General features: G+C 41.1%; 1 protein-coding gene across 1 annotated transcript in view; it reads left to right on the top strand.

Annotated features, from left to right (window-relative positions):
- Nucleotides 1-12,062, top strand: part of LOC140291454 (uncharacterized) — a 392,957-nt gene that overhangs the window by 265,840 nt on the left and 115,055 nt on the right. The window contains exon 7 of the mRNA XM_072379414.1: nt 9,600-10,270. Within this exon, the coding sequence (XP_072235515.1) occupies nt 9,600-10,270 (671 nt within the window). The remainder of the gene's footprint in view (nt 1-9,599; nt 10,271-12,062) is intronic.

Raw genomic sequence — 12,062 nt, 5'->3', positions numbered from 1 at the left:
CACTAAAACAATGAAGCTGCTGTTTTAGCAGCCTCATGAAGTCGAGTGTCGTCCTGCTGTGAAAAACAGCAGCTGAGAGCTCAGATCAGGCATGAGGAGGGAAAACTGGGCAGAAACCTTCAAACACACCAGACTGAGAGCTGAAAGCACCCAACCACAGAGCCACAGCCAGGACCAGGACCCACAACCAGAACCAGGTACCATAGCTTTGGCAGAACTAACAATCAGCCACTTTAAATATGTTTTAAGCTGTTAAAACGTTTTCATTTTACACTGATTAGGGTCAAATGTGGAACTAACAAATACAAAGAGTCTTCAAGGTCAGATTACAGTTTAAGTACAGACGGTTCACGCTTTGTTGTCCTCTGGTGGGACCATAAAGATGTGAAATGACAGCTGATCATCATGCTGATTCAGCTGCTGCTCTGATGCCACATGTTAACATCTGTCTGTTTGTCTCCAGGTGAACCATGACGAAGTGTACTCTGACCGTCTTTGTCCTGCTGAACGTTTTCACGCTGCTCACGATTCCTGCAGGTGAGACACATCAAACATCTTCATCATTTAGAGTTTCAGCTGCTTTCACACAGAAAAACTCTAAACAGAGTTTAGGAGACAAAGACCTGCCTGATGCAACCAGGAGCTCCATATTCACCTCACAGACGCCTCTTATTTAATGTTGTAAAAGGAGTTTTACTGCCGATCTGTCATGTGTTCATGTTAGCTGCACCAAATAGAGAAATTTCACTCACTTTAAAAAAAAAAATAGTATCACAGATACATTAATACTAACGGGTTAAAAAACAAGCCAAAAGTAACATAAAATCCCCAAAATGCAAACTTCTACACTGCTATATCTTTCTAGAAGTTTAAAGTGGAGAGTGAAACCTACTTTGAAACTTACTCAGGTTCAGGTTGCTTCTTTCTGACCAGCAGCTGCAGCAGTTTCACCTCTGAAATCAATCTAAAGCAGTGTTTGTGCATGGAGTTTGTATTTTCTGTCAATTTTGAACTGAGGAAGGTGAAATGACGGCTCAGCTGATTGGAAACGTTTAGTTCATGATCCTTTAATGTGGTATAAACACATCTTGCATGAATGAATGCATGGACTTGATCTTTATCTGAGTGCATTTTAGATCAGACAGTTATTGCTCATTTAAATACGACTTATTCCTCAGAAGTTCATAAAACCATTCTTATCATCCAAGCTTTGCTTGAGCCACATTATTATTATTATTACCCAGTCGAGCTCTCTGAGCTGACAACAAAAATAAAGTCTTCTGAACCATCAACATATATTTTAGACCCAATTACACCGGACTGTTCGAGGAGGTTTTCCCCTAAATCCACACCTCCACATTGGATTTGATCAGTCCACCACAGAGTTTTAAGGCTGCTGGAATTAAACCTTTACTTGAAACTTTCCTTTTACTCTGGAAGCAGAAATTCCCCTTAAACTTCTCTGAGCCATAATTGGTGGCAGCAGAGGCCTTGGAGGGAGTCCATTCCCTCTGAGTGCAGCCCACAGAGGGAGTGGGAGAGGTTCCTGAGTCTGTAAACTTCCTCTTGCTGTGTTGAGCTGCAGAGGCCTGGGGATGATTCTGCATCTTCTGGCCTGTTGGCGGCTTCCTCAGAACTTTGCTCTTTGCCACTTTCAAAGGGAAATATGTAGGAACCCTCAGACTCATTCTCCAGAATCTCTTCATCTACTCTGTCACCCCACAGAAGTACAGGAGAGGATATTTTGGTTTGACTCAAAAAGGACTTTTTAAGTAAGTGTTGTTTTTCAGGCGGTTTGTCTTTCAGCCTTTTATAAACTACAGTGATGTCATGTCCTTTGATGACATGTTTCCATTGTGATGTCATGCAGAACTGTGAGGTCATAATCAGTGATGACATCACTTCTTGTGATGTCAGCAGCGATGGTGCTCTGTTCTCAGTCACCAGTCATCACGTGTGCTGTTCTGCTCTCTTTTTCAGCTTTATGATCTTAACTGTAAATAATATGCAGCACATGTTCATAGAGCCCAGGCAATGGTGGGAAACATGGATTGTATGAATGCTGCGTGAAATGTAAATGAAAACAGAAGCAGTGACCTGCAGATCCTTTATATATATATGTGATAACTGAATCTGAATGTATCAGTGTCCAGGTCAGTAATAATGTATTTATTGTATGTTACGGTGCTCACAGCTGCTTTCTGCACGCCTCACCTGGAAGTATCTTTGAAGCTGCTTTGTATGTTGTCTACACTGACTGTGAAGCAAAAGTAACACAACAGCCACATCTTCAGGCTGTTCTCAGTGTTTCCAGCACAATCATTCAGCTGTTTTCATGCATCAACATAATACAGTAATAACAGTGTAGTTATAGTTGTTTCTATTCAGAGCTGCTTACAAGCAGAATGGGATTATTTTTTACGTGTCAACATACAGTGTATAACATCATTTCTAGTAAAAATCTGACTGTGAAAGATGTTAAAATGACAGAATCAGCATGTAAATGATAAAGTGTCTTCCTGTGGATGTTCTCAGATATGTACAGTATGAACACTGTGATCCTTTCCCACATGTCCCAGTATGTTTGATTGTGTTCCAAGTGAGGGTCAGACTGGAGAAAGTGTCATGAAGCTGTCACCCTTAAACAATCAATAAAAGCTCTGAATACAAAAGCATTTCAGTGTCATCTCTATAAGTAATGATGAAAGAAGCAAAAGCTTCAGCTGCACCTCCTGAGCTCTACTTTCCATATTGTCTACACTGACTGTGAATCAAAAGCAGCACAACAGCCACATCTTCAGCTTGTTGTTGAAAAGCTGTTCTGACAACATTCACAGCCCAATAAGCAGCACAGTGACAGCAGTGTAGTTGGGTTTGTGGGTCAGAGGAAATCTCATGTTCCAGCCATGTGATCCAGAACAACCCATGTGAGTGAAGGACAGACTGCAGCACTGATAAAAATGTCAGTTTGAGATGAATTCACAGGCATCAGTGTGTCAGTGGAACTGAAGGTGAACTGTTTGAGAGCTGAACACTGACAGGACTTTGTTTGCATGATGGAAACATGATGAAGAACAACATGACAAACTAAATCCATCATGTCAGAAGACAGAGTGGGAAAAGAATGAAAGTCAGCAGAAATTCAGCTCCATTATTGAATGAAGTCAAACACACTGAAGAGTTGGATCAGAGTTGAGGAGCTGTGTGGATTTGTAGTTGTGCATTTTCATCCCAGCTGTTAAACAACAGATAACAGTGTGTGTTACTAAATTCACCACCAAGCTGAATGTGTTTGTGGGAACATGAATGTTTTTTAGTCTTTCTGCATCATGTGACCCCGATTTTAATCATCTGCTGTCAGATTCAAATCAAGACCATGAAACCACACAGCAGCTTCAGCTGAGCTGTCAGTCAGCAGCAGCGGTCTTATCTGTGGGCCGCAGGGGCTGATGGGAGCTCTGAGGAGCTGTTAGAAAGCACGTGGCCCTGGTCTGATCTCACAGTTCGTCCTTGTTTGGCCTCAGCTGCATCAGAGCGCCACTTCTCCCCAGGTTCACCAGAGGAAACACCACTGCACAAAATGCTTTTCCTCCCAGCTGCTGCTCTGTGCTGTCTGTGTTCAGGTGAGTGTTTCCAGCCAATCAGGAGCCAGCAAACTCCACCTGGAACACACACTGTCACACTGACCTTCATCTGTCTGTCTGTGTCTCTACAGCGCTGGTTGCCATGGCAGCACAGCTGATTCAGGACCAGTTAACACTGACCAGGAGAGTTGGTCAAAGTGTCTCCTTCAGCTGTGGAACTGACCAGTGTGATGAAAACTGGATATACTGGTACCAGAAGAAAGAAGCAGAAACATTCACAGTGATTCTGGATATTAATAAAGATAGTGGTGATGTTTATAAAGGTTATGGTCATCCTCAGAAAGATGATTTCTCAGCTGTGAATAAACAGAACGGCTGTGAGAGAGCAGTAAACCACAGCCCAGGTTCACATATTTCAACTCCATCTCAGACAGAGTCACAAACATACTGAGCTGAGGGAGTTTCTTCCTCTCTGCTGTCTTTATTTATTTCAACTTTTATTCAACTTTTTCTTATTATTAAGAGAAGTTTTCTGAAGGTTCAAAGATAAAAACTGTGAACATTTCAAAGATTTATTCTGGAAAATGATCCAAATGAAACTTCAATTCACCATAAATAAAAGAAAGACATTTTAAAGACATTTATTTAATACTGAATGTTTTCATTCAAATGTCCAGATAAATATGAATCTCCTGCTTTGAGCTGCTGCTGGAATAAAGTCCATTCCTCCTTTAAAACGTTTAATGAGCTCTTCATGAAAACACTTCCAGCAGCACTTGTTGTTTCACAGCTTTCAGCAGATTTTACCTCATCATTTCACTTTATTCCATTTTAAAAGACAGATCTTGGACTGATCTCAGGTCAGGATTTTGTCCTTCTAGCAGCAGCTTATCAGGACGCTGATTTTGTTGGACAGATGTTCATCAGTTTCCTGTGGATGTTTCTGCTTCCCAGAGGATGAATCCAGAGTGCACTGAGACTGAGACAGGAGCAGGAAAACTTCCTAAATTCATGTGAAGTATTTGTACCACATTACAGCTCAGAAACAGAACACATGCACAGTGAGGGCATGATGCTCAACACGTTTCTCAAAGCATTTACACAAGGACATTCATTATGTGCTGGTAGTGATATGATTTCCTTCCCCTGACACTGAAATAACAATCATTTTTAGGTGATTTCATGTCACTTTTAGATCCATCAGCTCCACAGTTTTATATCTCTACATGTTAAGTATAAGGCAGCTTTCACAGCGAGCTATGTGGCAAATATCTGGAAACAACTGAGACTAACAGCCTGAAACATCCAGTTTCTACAAAGATAGCTCATATACACAGTTCTGTGGAATGTTTCTGTACAGTCATCATGGACATTCATGTCATTTCCATTTAGTCATTTAGCAGATGCTTTGATCCAAAGTGACTCACAGGTGAGGAAACAACATCCCAGTGCAGTCAGGCATACCTCTCATTTCCCTGTATTTGTGTCCATCCTCCAGACTCCTGTGGATCCTTTTTACCTCACGCTAAAAAAGCCAATATCACAGACGGAGAAAAGTTAGATCATGAGAGAGAAAAAAACTCTTGAAACATTCTGTGAACAAAGCAAGGAGGTCAATAAATAAGTCTACACCTCATTACAGTGGTTAATATTTCTGTCTGAATACGTTTTTGTTTGCATCTGTGTGTTTGTGGACATATTTGATCTAAGGGAACTTCAGATTGAAACCTCGCCAGTGAAGAACTGAATGTACCACAACGTGTTGGTGTAAAAGACCACTCTGATGCTTAAAGTCCATACTCCCACCAACTAGTTTAAAGCTGAATAATCCTTTCAGATGAGAGATGAAACGTCTTCAAGAACCAAGAAGAAGAAGAAGTTGCCCTTATTCAGACTCTTACCCACAAAGTGTCACCGTGAGGAGCCCCCTTTCCAATCAGTAAACCTTCTTCTGAAAAAGTAGCCCTGAACAGCTGCCTCCAGCTCCTCTGAGGGACACACCTGCTGAACTGGTCATTGATATTAGAATAAAAAGGCTGCAGAAAGACCAAAACTCCTGCATTGGAGACGAACCCTCTGTGTAATGCTTCTCACAGTTCATGAAAGAATATTACAAAATAACAATGATTTTAAGCATCTGTAATTATACTGGAGCAGCTGCTTATCTGAAGTGTTGCATATGTCACTGTGATCTATGTTATTAATGTCCAAAGACATGTGAGCTGTGTTTAGATTTAGCCAAAAGCTGAAGTGGAGAAGAAGATCTTGGAATAAAGAAAGAGGAAAGGATGATGCACAGTTTTTACAGTAATGAATGACACACAGTGGTTCTAACGGCGCCCTGGAGCTGTTCACATCTGGTCTTAACGTGATCAGAAAAGTGAACTAAGTACATCTGTGAACACGTTCAACAAAGATTCAGCTGCTCTTTTCTCCACTGTGGAAACCTCTCGGCCAAACTCGATAGTTCTTGTGATGAGAGATTTCAACTCGTGTAACCTCTCCCAGGAACTGACGAGCTCCAAACAGCTGGTGACATGCGCCATGCAGGACAGCAACACACTGGACCACTTCTACTCCACCATAAAACCCTCATACCGCTCCATCCCCCACGCTGCCCTTGGACACTCCGACCACTGCATCATACAGATGGTCCCCACATACAGGCAGCAACTGAGAAGGGCCAAACCATCCAGGACTACAGTAAGGCGGTGGACTCCAGAGGCAAGGGACATGCTTCAGGACTGCATGGAGTCTTAGCCCCGGAAAGAGTAGGCGTACAGAGAGCCTATCCCAGCGGTCATTGGGCGAGAGGTGGGGTACACCCTGGACAGGTCCAGGTAATCAATAGTTTTTGGTTTTAATCGATTCCTTTTCTTTGACACCACTTATCCAGCATTTGAAAACACAAAGTGCTGAAGTCATCAAGAACAAAAGTCAACATGTAAAAATTGTGATAGCACATCTGTAACATTGTAATGACTTACCTTGGCTGGGTGCAGCTCCAGTTTCCTCTTTATTCTCATGCAAGGCACGGTAATGCCTCAGCATTGATGAGGTATTCTTATTGTACCCCAACTCCTTGGAACACAATAAACACCTCACCTATGAATACATTAAGAAACAGTGAAAAATACAGTTCTATAAGCAAACCTAATGCATCTGAAATATGTTACATTTAGCTTATCTTATTAGGAGATATCAAATGAAAATGTTCCCACACGGGGGAAATCCTCCTCCTCCAAGCTGGCTCCATCCTCTTACATGTCGTTCTCTCCTCACTCTCCTCAATCTAAAAACTATCTCTCTCTCACTTAACTCCCCAAACTATCTCCAAACTATATTAACGCTATCGAAATTCTAGTATCCAAACAATCAAAATTCAAAACCTGAACTGACCGCAGCTCTCCATCAAAAACCCACATTTTAAATGGAGACTGAGGGGTTTATATGTCTGTCAATACTCTCGGCAAAATCTGAACCGCTTCCTGAAGCAGTCACGTGGTACTTTCGAGCAGCGAGACTTCTGAGGTCATCATTCGACGAAATTAATCAATCCGCCCCCTCCATTACTGGACACACGCTTCGAAGCCTCAGCACATTTCAGAACATCACTACAGGAAGCTGCATGCAGGTGAGTCCAGAAAAGAATACATGTAGCGGTCAAATATTTGCAGAAATGTCTTCAAAGTACTTTGTGTCATTGGTTTGATTCCTGCACCTGGACACGGGCAGTCAGAACATGTACTAAAGAGTAAACAAGTTCAAATAATCTGTCTGCTATTCACAGTTAGCATGTCATGCTAATGCTAATGCAAAACCGTTTTTTTTTTAGCTGTGTGTGAAACATACTTCTGGGCCCTTTTCTTCCTCTTTTCTTACCTTTTTGGACAGTTTTCTGTCCATCTTGACCATCTTGTGGTCATCCATGTGACTCCATCCCGCCCACATCTTTAGTTAAAATGGAGCTAAAATTATCTTTATTAGGAGGATCTGTGCAACTTTTAGGAGCTGATACTCTGATCTGACCACAACACAAGATCACTTTTTACTCTTTAACTGGATACATAAGTTTACCAGTTAAGATAATTTCAGAATCAAAATAAAGGAGATTGCAGATTATTTGGGTTGAAAAACATTTTTAAGTGTCAGAGTTTCCTTCATCTCAAACTTTAGGTTTCACTAAAGCAGCTTTCTGGAATGAATCACTGGTCGAGCACTTCTGATGCCAGAAAAACACTCCTTTATATTTAAATGACGGCCTCAGAATGGTCCACTTCATGTTGTTCTTCAGTGTCTCAGATCAGTCAGACAGCTCCTGCTGACGTGCTGTTAGCCACACAGAACTAGATCATTCCCCCACTGAAACATCACATCTTCTCAGTTTCAAGCCTCAGGCCAGACTGAAGCTCCCTGAGAACTGAACTGTTCAAAAATGGGCTTCAGAGTGTAAATGTGACAAATCTGAGATTACTTTCCTGGATCCCTGAGAGCTTCTGGAAATGAGAACAAATTTAGAACTAGAGAAAATCTGAACTTCAGGCTTTGGGATGATATTGGGACCCTTTCCTCAAACAGTATCATTGTCTTAATGTAGTAAAATGATTTAAGTTGATCATGTTACACTGACTCAGATGAGATTTATGGGATATTTCACACATTGGGTGTCGTTCTACAGAGTATATTATTAAATTTTTTTCTGAATTTGATCAAAAAGCTCCAAATATTTTGAACTATGGGTCTTTAAAGAACCATTTTAAAGTTCTCAGGGATTTAAATAAAAACCACAGCAACAAGTTTAATGAAATGTGACTAGATTGTTAAAAACTGTCCAGAAAGGTTATCAAGAGAAGAAGAAAAGTGGGTGTGGTTTGACATGCTGCATGCCACAGCTGGATCTTATTGTATGTACTGACAGTTTCAGACAGAGTTCATCAGTCGGAGGACCCGGACCAGAATGGAGCAGCAGAACCAGGATTTGAACCCTTCCACCAGGAACAGAGCCGGCTCATCCTCTGGTTCACCTGGGCTACAGGTCAGTGTGGAGGATATTAAAGATACGAGGACGAGTGTCGAGGCTCCGTGCATCCTCTGCTCATTCTGCTTTTGAATCAAATGTGAAAAGTGTCAGCAAAGTGTTTCCTGGTTTCATCTCCTCTCTCTGATACAGATGTGCTTAGACTGAACATGTGCTGCAAGCTGAATGATCTGCTGGAAGAACATTTTTCTGGCTCTCAGTCTTCAGATTTGAGAGGTTCAGGAGCTAATCTTCATTATTTGTGTTTAAAGTCTCTGGATTACATGAATTAAACCTGGTGGTAGTAATACTTCTGGGTCTTTAATTGTTAAATTACAAGTTTTGTAGATCTCTCTACCTCAGTGTAAAGAGTCATTTTAAAGAGAAACAAAGGTTGAGTTAAAACTGTTTCCCTGATAGCTGTTGAGCTCAATGGCTGCAGACCTATGGGCTGTAAGCTGGAACAAAGGGTTAGTGTAAAGAATGTCATGTATTACCACCACAGTTACTTTTATTCATTTAAACCAGTGGTCATCAACCTTTTTCAGGCCAGCCTCTACATGGTGTTTAATTGAACAACTTGGGCAAGACTGTGCTTCCTTATATCAATTAGAAATATTGTAGCAGTTCCTTATCAGAATTTCATCATGACAAAAAATAATTGGTAAAAGAGAAAAAAAAGCAAGAGTTTAGTGTTTAAAAACCTGAACGTGTGCAGAGCCGTCAGAGCATTGTGCTGATAGCCGGGGGCACTTATAAACGCACTCTCAGCGTTCACGTTTGATTTGAGATATTGAGACCTCTGTAGCTCGGTCTGTCCAGGTCCAGTTAAAATATGTTGGTTGGCGTAGGTGAGGTTAGAGAAATATTTTGTGTGAACTTCAAATGGATCTAAGTCTTCTTCCTCTCTGTCATTGCAGAAACAAGCCAAAGAGGGATCCACATTATACTGCTGTAAGGACTGTGGGGAAGTTTTCAAAAGATCATCTCATCTGAAGTATCATCAGATGCTTCATACTGGAGAGAAACCTTACAGCTGTAGTCAATGTGGGGCAGCTTTCACTGCACTAAGTAATCTGAATAGGCACCAACGTATTCACACAGGAGAGAAACCTTACAGCTGTGGTCAGTGTGGGGCAGCTTTCACTCAATTATCTAATCTAAAGTTGCATCAACGTATTCACACAGGAGAGAAACCTTACAGCTGTGGTCAGTGTGGGGCAGCTTTCACTGCACTAGGTAATCTGAAGAGACACCAACGTATTCACACAGGAGAGAAACCTTACAGCTGTGGTCAGTGTGGAGCAGCTTTCACTGCATTATCTAGTCTAAAGACACACCAACATATTCACACAGGAGAGAAACCATACAGCTGTGGTCAGTGTGGGGCAGCTTTCACTCAATTATCTAATCTAAAGATGCACCAACATATTCACACAGGAGAGAAACCTTACAGCTGTGGTCAGTGTGGAGCAGCTTTCACTCAATTATCTAATCTAAAGTTGCACCAACGTATTCACACAGGAGAGAAACCTTACAGCTGTGGTCAATGTGGGGCAGCTTTCACTGCACTAAGTAATCTGAAGAGGCACCAACGTATTCACACAGGAGAGAAACCTTACAGCTGTGGTCAGTGTGGAGCAGCTTTCACTCAATTATCTAATCTGAAGTTGCACCAACGTATTCATACAGGGGAGAAACCTTACAGCTGTGGTCAGTGTGGAGCAGCTTTCACTGCATTATATAGTCTTAAGAGACACCATTGTACTCGCACTGCAGATAAATGATAGGTTGAAATCAACAACATATTTTACGGCATATAAGAAAACATTCACCTGGGAGCAGCAACAGGAACTACCAATCACAAGCCTTTCCTTTGTTCAGATTAAATATCTTCTTTGTGGATTACCACCTTCTTTTGTCAGGACTTTTGGTCTGAATGTTCTTTGAGTAGCAGATGTTTGAAGAAAGATTGAATGTGCTTCATTATTACAATAATTTATTGTGATTGTTTTAACTGGACAGATCTCCCACCGTTCAAGACAAACATGGCATCATTTGTGAGTTGATGAACAGATCAATATGCAATCTGTTTGTTAGTAGGAACATGTTTTCTTCTGTTATACTGAACATATGTTTTCTTTAGTCAAGATTCACAAAGTAGCTTTGCACCAACTGTGCGTATTTATGTAAACATACAACATCTGTAGAAGCAATATATAATTTTAGTTTGATGTGAAGTATAGCTTTGCACTTGTCTGTATTTCATTCTTCTGCATTTTATTAAAGGTCAGATGTCAACATTTCTCATGCTTTTCATGTTCTTGCTACATAGATACTTTTGAAGAAAATGTGTGTTTGGTTACGAAGGAAAGTTGACCCTTATCATCTTTCCCAAAGACCCAGAAATCTTTAACGCAATCTGAAAAAGGCTTGGATTTGTTCCCTGTACTTTCCAGACAGCTGTTCGATTGTCATGACTGAAGCTGAAAGTTAAGGCTGTTCCAACACTGAAAGGGCACAAAACTCAACTTCAAGCTGTGAAACTGTTTCAAAGGAGTCTGTACAACATATCAGGAAGCTGACACTGACAGCTGACAGTTGTCTGAGTTAAAAAAATGATACTATCGCTATTTATGTTTCCTACTACGAGATCACTAGCCACACAAGGTTATGAGACATTCAGTAAAACAAGGCTTAGACAGAAGCTGAAATACGATAGATAGGAGGCCTTCTCCATTGCAGTGTCCCTTGACCCTGCAAGATCTTCTATACTTTCTTTTTCTCATAGTATAACTTCATGATATTTTTCTAACATTTCCCTCCTGTTTATACTAGAGGAAAAGAGGGTGTAAATTCAGTATAGATTCATACATACACATGCAGTTTTTTTTTTTTTCAAACTTTGCATCACCTTTTATATTTTCTACTTCATTGTTTTAACACTTCAGGGAGATTTCCCTTAAACAGATCATTGAGAATTTACTCGGGTTCACGCAAGGCACTACTTTGCGCTTTAAACGTCATCTGCACCCTCGTATCCATCATCCTCATGTAGCTCGTCGTTATCATCCCTCTCTACCTGTCTAACAAGTCTTTGGAACAGTCCTCTCAAGCATGGGACCTAATTGTTCAGCAATGCCTTGTAGATCTAATTTATCCAATCAACATTCTTTTTTATTGTTGCCCACCAGAGAAGAAAAGATTCAAAACCTGAAGCAACTTGATTTCTAGCTTTAATGAAATCTGGGACTCCTCAGAACCCCTATGCTATCCAGGTACACTCTGTTGTCAAATGAACCCCCAGGCACAGTAACACTTGAGACGTCGCAGCTTCTCTGGAGAGAGTTTGTCACCCAAGGCCTTAAAGTTCCCCTTAGGGAACAGATGGAAAGGCATCAGTAGTTGGGTTATTGTGCAGCTGCCCTGCCAGTTAGACGAGAAGATGGCCCTCAGTTTCA

Source organism: Leuresthes tenuis, unplaced genomic scaffold (genome assembly GCF_036924035.1).
Source record: "Leuresthes tenuis unplaced genomic scaffold, fLeuTen1.0.hap1 SCAF_1, whole genome shotgun sequence".
NCBI lineage: Eukaryota > Metazoa > Chordata > Actinopteri > Atheriniformes > Atherinopsidae > Leuresthes > Leuresthes tenuis.
Note: the sequence above shows the minus strand (reverse complement) of the source record. Positions and strands in the feature narration are given on the sequence as shown.